General features: G+C 46.6%; 1 protein-coding gene across 1 annotated transcript in view; it reads left to right on the top strand.

The window, feature by feature from the left end:
* Positions 1-12,588, top strand: part of Myh13 (myosin heavy chain 13) — a 48,639-nt gene that overhangs the window by 15,350 nt on the left and 20,701 nt on the right. Inside the window, exons 13-21 of the mRNA XM_052195941.1 lie at positions 64-234; positions 879-1,188; positions 3,644-3,717; positions 3,809-3,896; positions 6,742-6,859; positions 7,642-7,765; positions 8,455-8,591; positions 9,113-9,368; positions 10,864-11,106. Coding sequence (XP_052051901.1) covers positions 64-234; positions 879-1,188; positions 3,644-3,717; positions 3,809-3,896; positions 6,742-6,859; positions 7,642-7,765; positions 8,455-8,591; positions 9,113-9,368; positions 10,864-11,106 — 1,521 coding nt within the window. The remainder of the gene's footprint in view (positions 1-63; positions 235-878; positions 1,189-3,643; positions 3,718-3,808; positions 3,897-6,741; positions 6,860-7,641; positions 7,766-8,454; positions 8,592-9,112; positions 9,369-10,863; positions 11,107-12,588) is intronic.

Genomic DNA, 12,588 nt, shown 5'->3' with positions numbered 1-12,588 from the left:
AGCTCTTGTCCCAAATTCATTAGAATTTTTTTCAGACTTAAACTCTTTCATATTTGCACCCAGTTCAACAGCCTGGAGCAGCTGTGCATCAACTTCACCAATGAGAAACTGCAACAGTTTTTCAACCACCACATGTTCGTGCTGGAGCAGGAGGAATACAAGAAGGAAGGCATCGAGTGGGAGTTCATCGACTTTGGGATGGACCTGGCGGCCTGCATTGAGCTCATCGAGAAGGTAGGGGCGCTTCCCCGTGGTTGGTACCCTCACATTCTCCTCTGCCTCTTCTCTGCTTGTAGATGGGCATCTCTAATCCCTCTCCCTTTCAGTCAGCTGAATTTCTCTTTGCAGAGAGAAGAAGTTTGGAAAGAGGGAGACTCGGAAAGCACTCAGAACTGTCCTCACACCTAAGGAGTTGCCTGAGGGGTTAAGATATAAGACCACAAGCATGTCAGTGGGTTCTGTGCATGCATTGTGGCATCTCTTACCTACTGACATGCCCCAAAATCCAAAGAGCAGAGACCAGGAGCACTGGTATTCTTACTAGGAACTTACTGTGAAAACAAGGAGTGATGTCAACTTTTAATAAGAGCTTCAATCCTGGGCGAGGGAATACATTCCTGTAATCCCAATGCTCAGGGATCTAAAACAGGATTGTTAGTTTCAGGCTAATCTACCAAGCAAGAGCCTGCTCTCTGTATCTACCACTGCTCTGTCACTACATCATGCCGGGCAGGAACCTTGTTCTCATGGCTCACAATCCAGTGCTCTTAGAAGCACAGTGATGGCACCAAAGGAGTTCTCTTTGCTTTCTCCATCCATGGAACCACTAGCCTGGCTTTTCAACTGTAAAGATACCATCTCTGTCATCTTCCTTCTAGCCGATGGGCATCTTCTCCATCCTGGAAGAAGAGTGCATGTTCCCCAAGGCGACAGACACCTCCTTCAAGAACAAACTGTATGACCAGCACCTGGGAAAATCCAACAACTTCCAGAAGCCCAAACCTGCCAAAGGCAAGGCCGAGGCCCACTTCTCTCTGGTGCACTATGCGGGCACCGTGGACTACAACATCGCTGGCTGGCTGGACAAGAACAAGGACCCCCTGAATGAGACCGTGGTGGGGCTGTACCAGAAGTCCTCCCTGAAGCTGTTGTCCTTCCTCTTTTCCAACTACGCAGGAGCAGAAGCAGGTAAGATCCTTTTTTTTCCTCACGGAAAGCTCTCTGCAATCACTAACACCCTAAAGCTGCTCATACATCAGTTGGCCCCACATGAACTTCAGATTCTTGCCTTCATTTTTCTTCTTCCTATTCCCAGTGTTCCTCTTAAAACATGAAGCTCCATGGAGGTAAAGTGGACCCTGGGTAGACAAGGTAGTCAGTGATTCATTGTTCAATGATTTTCTTTAAGATGTAATACAATATAATTAGTACTTAAGAATTCAGTAGGTATGTATGTTTATGATGCTGGGCAGTCATCACTACTATCTACTGTAAGAACATCTTGTCACTCCTGCAATCCATAAGCAGTCTCTCACCATTCCTGCCTGTCCCCAGAGTCTGGGAACCTCTGATCTACCTTCCATCTCTATATACTATTTTCTTGAAGATGGCCAGGGTTTCTATAACCTTACTTAGGGGCAATACCAAGTCTTTCCTTCAAGGACATATGTGATTATGGACTTGAGAACTGTAGAGCTGAGGCTAGCTTGAGGGTGTTTGGAGTTGGAGGATGTATTTGACCTTTTCTGGAAATTTCATAGAAATGGAATCAGACATGACAAGGCCTTTCACTCAGGCTTGATATTTTCAAGGTTTGTGCAGGATATAGCAGTATTAGTTCTTGATTCCTTTCTAGAGATAATAATATCTCACTGCATGGGTGGTCTTCACCTTGTCTCTGCCCTCACCTGTGAGTCTGTACGGAACTGGACCATCTCCACTTTCTGGCTCCTGAGAATAGGATTACCCTGTGAATAGAACCTCTTGTGTATGTAGATTATGGGGTGCTTATCTGTTGTCCTGACAAGAATATACACATAGGAATAAAAATGCAGGGTCACCTGGCATCTTTGAGTCTTTTCCAGTTGGTGTAGCCAACTGTAGTCATGCAACAACTGTGCTTATTTTTCTGAGACAGGGTTTTACTTTATGGTTCAAGCCTAGAATTCAGGATGAGCCAAACTTGTGATCCTCCTGCCTCAAATCCCCATATGCTAGGTTGCAGGAGTGTACTGCTATAACCTGCCTCTGTGTCTAATCATTTGGGAAACTGCAGTTGTTCCCAAAGTGAACACAGAGCAACCGGCACCAACGTCCAAGGTCCCTAGTCCACTCACACTCTCTTTACTAATAGATGTGACGCATTAAACAATTATCCAAGATAGAGTTTTAAACTCCTGACATAGGTGTGGCACATTAAACAATTATCTAAGATAGAGTTTTAAACTACTGACCATTTAAATGCATGTATTTATTAATTAATTTCTTTAATTTAAAATGAATGCAAGATAATCATTCAGTAGATAATTATATAACATTTTAAAAGTTAATGTTGAGTTACACTATGGGCTAAGAATTGTAATAAATGAGCACGATTTAAATTTTGAATGACAAAATGATTTTCTTTGAGTCAGACCAGGGTACCATTGTCTCTTAGGGACAATGCCACTTAACAATGTCAAGACAATATTAGAAGAACCTGTGGATGGATATGAATCTGAAAAAAAAGGCTTTCTGTCCTCTACACTCATGCTAGCCTCATACAGAGAGGCCAAGTGACGGAGTATAAGGAGAAGAGAGGAAATATTTTCCCCCAAGCTGAATCAAGATTAAGTTTTAGAGGCTAAATATGAAAGACAGCTATTTAGCAAACTTATACCAAACATCACCAACTTCAAACTGAAAGAAGAAATTAGGTGGTTTCTCCCATTTAAAAAAGGAAAGGGGGATAGACTATAGAATATTCGTGAGAAAAAATATATAGTTTTGTTCTTTTCAGTTTCTTTCTCATGAAGGCAGACTCCAGCACTATGATCCCAGCACTGGGGTAGTAGAGGCAGAAGGATTGCTGCAAGTTCAAAGCCAGTCTGGGCTACATAACAAGAGCCAGTGTCAAAATAAAAATATAAAATTGAGAATAATAAAAGGGGTAAACACAGGAGAGAGATTCCAGTCACAGAGAAGAATGTCTCAACCCATTTGACTAAATGTCAGATTCCCCAAGAAGAGGACAGTCTCCCTACACCAAGAACGTGTATTAGGCTCTAAATAAAAAAATAAAATTGAGAATAATAAAACACAGTAGAGAGATTCCAGTCACGGAGAAGAATGTCTCAACCTATTTGACTAAATGTCAGATTCCCCAAGAAGAGGACAGTCTCCCTACACCAAGAACGTGTATTATGCTCTCAGCTAAATGTCACCACATCCCACCCCAGCCCATTAGCACAGTGATAAAGTTCAGTGTCCCCAAATCTGGTCAGCTTAAGTATGTGCTGAGAACAACCCAACAAAACTTGGGCAATGCAGCCAACACTCTTTTTACTGGGCTCAGAAGAGGGCGTGTACCGAGCCTTCCCCTGGGCCTCCTGCTTTGCCCCTGACCCCAGCTCTTTGTGCCCCGCCCCCGCCCCGCCCCCCGCAGGTGACTCCGCAGGAGGTAAGAAGGGTGGAAAGAAGAAGGGCTCCTCCTTTCAGACTGTGTCGGCTGTGTTCAGGGTAAGTGCTTTCTCTTTTGGTACCTTCCTCTTTCACTTGTTTCTCTGCCCATGCGCTGAGAGAAATGTGCTTGCTTTCATGTGCGCCCCAGGAAAACTTAAACAAATTGATGACCAACCTGAGGAGCACCCATCCTCACTTTGTGAGATGCCTGATTCCCAATGAGACCAAGACGCCTGGTGAGTGGCTCTCCGGGCTAGCTGTCATCTGAAGAGAACTGGACTCACTAAGGTGTATGCAAATCCCTAAGGATGGGCTGAAGGGAGGAGTGGGAGATGGCTCAGGAAACCGTTTAAAGTTCAAACCCGGGGTGTAGAGGTGCACACTGCCAACCCCAGAGTCCCTGAGGCTGAGGCTAAAGGTTGTAGTTTGATGTCAGCCGCGGCAGTATGACAAGACTCTGTCTCAAAAATCCAAAAGGGAAAAAGAAAAAAACAGGTTCAACATATTCATACAAAGGCAATACAGAACTACCCGTGGGCCGTCTGCAGAGCGTGTCCACAGGGCTGGGAGCCAAAGCAGCAGCATCCCTGACAGAGTTCATCTCAGAATCCCTAGTGAGCTTCAGTGAGAGGGAAGACAGGGTCTGGTCTCTGCTGTCACTGCCTTGAAAAGTCTCCCACAGTATCCTGTCTCCATAAGATTCTCCCGTGGAGTTTTGCATGACCTCCACCCCAGTGGGACCGTCACCAGATGATGGCCTTTTAAGTTTTTTTCTGATCTGTAGTTTTTGCTGCATCTCTCCCTGCCCTTGACTCTCCCAGAGCTATGGCCCTCACTTTGTCTGCTTGCTTCAGGCCACAACAATGACAACGCCCTGGGGTTTTTTTCCGCGTGTTAGGAGCTGCTTTAAAGTGGTCACTCACTTCGACTCAAACCTACTCCTTATGAGGTAGGAGCTGCTGTTCTCCACATTTTACGAACGAAGAAATGGAGACAAGCTAGATTTCAAGAAATTCCTTTTCCCAAAGCCCAGCATTTAGACAAAAGCCTTGGCTTTTAAGAAGATAGTTTCTGTTCATTAAAAGGAGTCATTCTCCTTTTCTCTAGCAAAAGAGACTGGATGGATAGCTCCTCCATTGACTGCCTGGGGTGCCTATTTAACATATCAAAGAGAATCACTGCAGGCCAGTCTCCCCCAGCCCTACTCTCTCTACTTACAGAGTTCTGGGTGCTCTCAGCATTTCTCAACCCACCCCTACCCTTAACCTTCAAGCCCCCCCCCCCCCCCCCCCCGCCCCCAGCCTCTCTTCCCTTCCCCTAGCATCTTGGACTCCTCTATAACCCAGCCATTTTGGCTAATGTTCTCCTGGTCTCTTGACTTCTTGGTCTCTGGGTTCCCAGGAAACTCCCTGGGAAGTTTGCCCCCCCCCTCTTCTCTTCCTCTCTCGCTCCCCCAATTCCATGACCAAGTCCAGTCTGCTGGCCAACTTCAGTGTGGACCACCCAGCTGTCTGTATCTCTGCTCTCCCTCCTATCTACAATAAATCTTCTCTCAACGCGCATGTGGGAACATCGCATCCTCATTTTTTTCAAGACCCAGAAGGTTCCCTTTCATGCAGTTGATAAACAGCACAGTTGGGATTTGAACCAGTAGGAATCACATTCATGTACTGAAATACACTGTGTCTCATTAATATGCATAACCATAATGGTTTGTGCATCTGTTAAAATTAAAAAATCAGTGGATACTAAGAGGAGATGTGAAAAATGAAAATTATAAACCACAAATATTGCATGCTATAAAATCAAGAGCAATGAATACCGATGTGCTATTAAAGAAATAAGACAGTTTATTTATATATTTAACATTTTTACTAATATAACCAAGATGTTAAAATGTTGGAAATTTGCCAAAAAGAATAATTCATTTTTTGATAAAGCTGGAAGAGAAATTTTAACAGTTTCCTGAGACCACGAGAATCTTAAGAGTCCCTTAAATGGATTTTCTATTCAAGATAAAATGAAGACATTACCATTGAAATGGAAAGGATCCAAAATCAGGAAAAAACAAGGGGCAGGGAGGAACCAAACTGAAAATGTCTGCAGTTCCCTACACAAATCCTCCTGGAATTCTGATAGTGATATTTCCTCCTCAGTCTTTACTAGTTGTTCTGCAGGGAATTCCCTCCCAGTGGACCTTTGGGCAGTGATGTCGGTGTTTATATTTGCACCATGTGGTGTCATCACTACCAGCTGCAATAAGTTTGGCTTAAGTCAACTGAGATGAATCCTTGTCATTAATGACTTTAGTGTGTAAGGTCACACATGGATGGTAGTTACTGCACTAGGAGAGGCTACAGCTCTAGTCAAGCTGTGAAAACTGTTATAAAGATCTCTCTTCAGAGCAAGCAGGAACGCCTGTAGACATTCTGGAAATTTCTACAAGGTGATGTCAAAGCCAGAATTAGCTGTGCCCCTCCCTGGCAACTTAGAAATCGTACAGTGAGAAACCACCACAGCCACAGTCTCTCCTCTAACCCTCTGGCCAGGCTGGTTACCAAGCCTCGGCTTCTCAGCCATAGGCTGCTCTGGTCCTTCTGGCTCCAACAATTCCACTCAAGCCCTGCTTCCTGAGGCAGGCACCGAGCAGACGGCCACCAGCCCTCGACACTCAGCCTCCAACTCCTACCTTCCTTTCTATCTCAAGTTTGTTTCGCATCTGGCTTTGCAGGTTCTTCACATTAGACATTTTCACCCCTAAGCAGAGGCAGGAAGACTCTTCAGGTTGTCTAATGGGAGTCCCAGGCCCTTTCCACCCCTGCTTTCCTCAGAGCATAGTTACTGAGGCTTCTGGCAGGATAAATCTCTTCTTCTCATGGCCATGGGCTGCTAGAGTCTCCCGGGAAGACTGGGGTGATTCCCTCCGCGAGGCTTGTTATACAAGTTGCAGTCACTCCTAGACTCCCACTTAGTGCTGATATCAACATATGTAAGTGCTGATGACACTGAGGGAGTTCATGGGTCTCAGATCATCAAGACAGTGAAAAGCCACCAATGTCCCCCACCCTGCACTTTCCCCAGGTGTGATGGACCACTACTTGGTCATGCATCAACTGCGCTGTAATGGCGTCCTGGAGGGCATCCGGATCTGCAGGAAAGGGTTCCCCAGCCGAATCCTCTATGCTGACTTCAAACAACGGTAGGTTACCTCTTTCATGTATCTGTCTCCTTTGGGGACAGCTTTTATAGACATACCCCATCCAAAGTACCCTTGGCCTGGTTAGTTGGTAAAGTAACAAGCTTCTCAGGGTTTCTATAAAATTCATTTTGCCACAAGCATAAGCCCATGTCCAATGTGAGTCTTGGGATGTCCCAAAGTGGTCTGTCCATACAGTCAGACCTCACCTGACAGTCAGATGACGTCTGTCACTTTAAAGAAGGATGTCTCATCACTGAGGAACATTTGGGACTCTATGATCCTTTGTAGAGAGGTGTCCTTATACATTAGAGCATCTTAGCAGCATCTCTAGCCTCTGTCCAAAGATGCTGGGTACAAACCACACACCGAATTCCTATGCTGCAACCATCAAAGGCACCAGTATTGCCAGGTGTTCCCTGGGATCCAAATCTTCCTGTTGAAATCCACTACTCCAGAACACTTCTTTTTTTCTTTCCAGACCCCTTGAGGGGTAAGAGGACTGAGGTTTGTAGCTGCAGCTTAATTCAAAGCTCCAGGTCAAAGAGGAACCATTTCCTCTGAAGGCAAATTTTCTGAGCTAGGTGCTCAGTCCATCTTCCTTCTTCCTTACGGTGTCTTTCTCCCCCGCTTCCTCTGCCCACCATACCCTAGAACTCACCCCTGGCCTCTCCCCTCTCCCAGGCTAGCAGAACAGTATTTACCTTCTTAAGAGTGGAACAGAAAGTTCTAGAAAGACCATAAGACCGTGCTGAGAGGTCAAAACCATTGTCTGTTCTCCTCAGGTACCGAATCCTTAATGCCAGTGCCATTCCAGAAGGGCAGTTCATCGACAGCAAGAACGCCTCTGAGAAGCTGCTGAACTCCATCGATGTGGACCGAGAGCAGTTCCGATTCGGCCATACGAAGGTGGGCACAGGTGGCCTGGACACACACACACACACACACACACACACACACACACACCCCACAACTCTGCAGATCGACTACTGCTCAGAAGGAAGGGCCTTTTCTTCTTCCGGTCGACTTGATCAGTCTTGTCTTGCAGCCCAGGCAGAGGAGCCCTGGGACAGTGGCTGGGGGCTCTGGCTCTGTGCTGAATCTTAAGGAATCTTAAGTTAGAAAATGAAGCAGCAAGCAGGGGAACCCTCATGGCCTAGAGAGACCCAGGAGAAAGACTCTCAAAGGAGAAGAAAGAGCTTTAGCATGCATAGAACATAGGACAGATTCCAGGGTAGGTGGCTTGAGACAGGTGATTATAACAGTGGAAGGACTTCTGGTCACTGTGTGCATATATGTGCCCTGTGCACAGTCTCCCAGACATGTATCACTGACTTGCTCCAATTCTGGGCACAATTTTGCCCTGTGATTACTTTCTGGGTTTGTCTTGATTGCCTTGAACCAGCCCTGGTGCCTGATGGACCCTGAAGCTACTTTAGAGCACACTGCCTTACCAGCAGCCCGAGAGGTACAAAACCAGAGACCAGAGCCACTGGAACGTGAGGCCTGGACACACTTTGGGTGTTGAGAGGTCCCACCGCGAGGCTGACTGAGCCCCTGCTGAGGATATAGCTGGGCTCATCTCTTTCTCAATGCAGGTGTTTTTCAAGGCTGGGCTCCTGGGGCTGCTGGAAGAGATGAGGGATGAGAAGCTGGTGACCCTAATGACGCGCACGCAGGCCGTGTGCAGGGGCTACCTGATGAGGGTGGAGTTCAAGAAGATGATGGAGAGGAGGTAAGGCATCTCTCTTACCCACCCTTCCTACTCAGCAGCTAGAAATCACTTCCTGCTTTGGGTCTTCGAACATTCATTCATTCATTCATTCATTCAATCAATCAATCATTTGGCCAGTAGTGACTGAGCAACCATCTTATACACTGAAGATATGGAAACAAACCCTGCCGTCCAACAGTTCACAGATACATGCAAAGCAGACAGATGCAGAGAGAGCTTCAGGACTTCAGACAATGGCAGTTGTATAGTTAGGCAACGGAGGACCTGGGGAAATAAGCCTCTGCCCTGGTTCACATAATTAGAGTTGGCATGAAGGGCTCGGCCTTCCTTCTTCCTAATCTTTTCCTGCTGCAGTCAGTGCCCTCATTCACATAGACTCATAGGCTCTGCAAAGCTTGGGTGTATCCCCTGCTACCCACGTGGGTAGGATAAAGCTCCTGAGACCTATCGGGGAGGGGTTCTAATGGAAAACGAGTTAGCGAGTATTGTGGGTAATTAATCCGAGTCCTGTGGGTGCACAGGGAGTCCATCTTCTGCATCCAGTACAATGTGCGTTCCTTCATGAACGTCAAACACTGGCCCTGGATGAACCTGTTCTTCAAGATCAAGCCCCTGCTGAAGAGCGCCGAGGCGGAGAAGGAGATGGCCACCATGAAGGAAGACTTCGAACGAGCCAAGGAAGAACTGGCTAGATCTGAGGCGCGTCGGAAGGAGCTGGAGGAGAAAATGGTCTCCCTGCTGCAGGAAAAAAATGACCTCCAGTTGCAAGTCCAATCTGTAAGTTCTACCGGAGAGAGTGTGAAACACAGATTCCCAGGACAGTGAAGGAGCAGGGAGGTCCCCTCAGCTGTCTATTTAATAGGCAGTGGTGCCACCTAGTGGTCGTACCAAGTATTGCATCACTACCCAGTCAGTAGGAGCAGGCCTATTCTTGGTTTCCCCAGAAAATATGTTGTCAGAGTGATTTTATGCTCTCTCTGGTCTTTCCTCTGTCTTCCCTAGCAAACAAAACACCAATCTTATACACATAAAATAATAATACTTTTTAAATAATGTTTAAATACACAAAATTTTAAATGTATCAATAAAAGTAAATCATTAAAATTAAATAACCCAACTGAAAACAGAAACTAATTTTCCACACACGATTTTCAATATATAATTATTCTCTGAAAAGTTCTCTTGATAATTCATTTTTACTAAAGAAATGGGGATGGGATGGAGCCACATTGGCAGGTCACAATATTCTGGTAGCATAATTGTCTCCTCTCCAAGAAATGTGTATTTTTCTCTTAATAAAACCCTCAGAGACTTTCCTTGCATCTCCCCTTATGTACAGTGATGTGCTCTCCCTTGCTCTCACACTGTGAGTAGAGTGCTCTCCATGGGAGCACCACCTTCCAAGGCTCAGAGGGCAGGAGTCCTAGATCCAGCAGTGTTAACCTCCCGGATTCCCCCACCTGTTAGCGTCTGTTAATTCTCTTGTCCGGCTTCATGCTCACATCTGAATATGAATCTGAACATGTACTATTATGGGCATCATAGCAGTACATCATGAACATAACTGTACTCACAGTGGATGATTGTCAAGGAACTGGAAGCCTCGGACCGTGCCAGGTGCCCAGCGTGTTCTGAGGCGTCGAGAGACTCAGAGAGCACTAGCAAGGAATCTTCCCAGGCTTCTCCCTTCCACCCTGCACTGTGTGTCTAGTGCTTCAAATACTTTACAAAGGGAAGGTGTTGGCTGATTTAGCTTAAGAACATGATTAGCCAGTCTCGGTCCCATCCACAAAACTCACTGCAGTCTTCTGGGACATGGGCCTATTCAGTCACCTAGTCCTGTGTGTTTTCACTCTCCTGTTCTGTTACTGGAGGAAGCACACAAGGGACACACGGATAGCCCCCTTCTGCTGAATATTAACAGGTAGTAAGCAGACTTTTGAAAACACCAACCTGCTTTGTAGAGCATGGCGTATACAGATCACAGATGACGTGGTTTTTGACTGGTAGAGGAGGCTTTCTTGTTTACAATGAACCTGTAACTCCATGAGTGTCTCCGTGTGAGATTACTTAGAGTGATGATTGGCTGTCAATAATGATGTCCTCGGGGGTTAAGAGAGCACATAGGTGACGTGTGTGTAAATGCCTGTGTGTGCGCACACCCAGCCTACTCCTCAGCTTGGCTTATGTGCCCGCTTTTAGAGGGCCGGGCCCTTTCTTCCCTGGGTTTACAAATAAGCAAACAGGACTCACAGTGACCCGCCTCTTTCAGGAAACAGAGAATCTAATGGATGCAGAGGAACGGTGCGAGGGTCTCATCAAAAGCAAGATCCAGCTGGAGGCAAAGGTCAAGGAGCTGAATGAGAGGCTGGAGGAGGAGGAAGAGATGAATTCTGAGCTGGTTGCCAAGAAGAGGAATCTGGAAGACAAGTGCTCTTCTCTCAAGAGAGACATCGACGACCTGGAGCTGACTCTGACTAAGGTCGAGAAGGAGAAGCATGCCACGGAGAACAAGGTGGGTGCACAGAGGGGAAGGCTCCTCACGGCCTTCCTCCTCACAGCCTTCCTCCTCACAGCCTTCCTCCTCACAGCCTTCCTCCTCACGGCCAGTCCTCACCCCTCACCTAGAAGTGGGGGCAGGAACTGAGGCCAGCCTGGTCTACACAACAAGCAGCTGCCAGGTATGATCCCTTGTCCTTGAGCTCCACTCCACGAAGTCTCCTCAAATCTTCCTGTGGGGAGGGGTGCTGCTAGCATGTGCGTTTCCTTGACAGCAAGGACTGGATACAGGCATCTTCAAGCCCTAGAAGGATGCAGAGAAAGCCACTTGGCATTACTTAGTCCAATTAGGAATCTAGTGGCTAGAGAAACAGCTCAGCCACTGGCTGCTCTTCCAAAAGCGGTTCACAACAATCTGTAACTCCAGTCACAGAGGATTTGATGTTGTCTTCTGGACTTTCTGGGCACTGCACACACATGATATACATTGGTATGGAGACAAAACACCCATACACATAAAACAAGAATTTCCAGAAGTAATGGTGCATGCCTTTAATCCCAGCACTCAGAAGGCAGAGGCAGGCAGATCTCTCTAAACCTGGCCAGCCTGGTCTACAGTCCCAGGAGAGCCAGAACTATATAAGAACCTTGTATAAAAAGGAAGAAAGGAGGGATAGAAAGAAAGAAAAAGAAAGAACAGAGATAATGAGAGAAAGGAAGGAAGGAAGGAAGGAAGGAAGGAAGGAAGGAAGGAAGGAAGAGAGAGAGAGAGAGAGAGAGAGAGAGAGAGGGAGGGAGGGAGGGAAGGAGGGAGGAAGGAAGGAAGGAAGGAAGGAAGGAAGGAAGGAAGGAAGGAAAGAAAGAAGGAAGGAAGGAAGGAAAGAAAGAAGGAAGAACTTATGTACTATACAACTCTAATAATTCTGTTTAGGTGCTAGACTACGGAAGTTTCCTATCAGGGTTTGAGGAACACATATAAAAGTGTGTGCATATATGGGGAGGCTTTCAGTAGCTTTTCTTGGGACAGAACAGGGGACCATGTCATAGGATGTGGTAGAGTCACATGGAGAGCACAGTGTACTACTGGGGCACCGGGCAAGGTGGATCAGGTAACAAAGGTAACGAATATGGCCTGCCTGGTGCTCAGTGGGGAGAAGAGCAGGTGAAATGAACAGGAAGAGTGATGTACACAGCACAGAAGTGTGAGCTTGGCAAGGATGCTTACACGAGGACCACGGCTCACCTAATAAGGGCCACCTATGAGGCAGGACAAAGGATGAAGTCTGCTGGGCATGAGAGGACAATGGCAGGTGACATTCAGAGTCAGTGACGGATAAACAATAGCAAGCAATGGAGATGGACAATAGGGAGAGTGGAGACTGTGGCTAACGTTGTCTGCCGGTTGCTCATCTCACCGTAGCAGCCATGACTCAGTCCCATCAAATGTGAAGCCAACACTGCTGGGGGTTTAGACTTCCCCGAGAGACCAAACATCAGG

Source organism: Apodemus sylvaticus, chromosome 10, assembly GCF_947179515.1.
Source record: "Apodemus sylvaticus chromosome 10, mApoSyl1.1, whole genome shotgun sequence".
Taxonomy (NCBI): Eukaryota; Metazoa; Chordata; class Mammalia; order Rodentia; family Muridae; genus Apodemus; species Apodemus sylvaticus.
The sequence above is the reverse complement of the archived record's forward strand: the minus strand, read 5'-3'. Positions and strand labels throughout refer to the sequence as shown.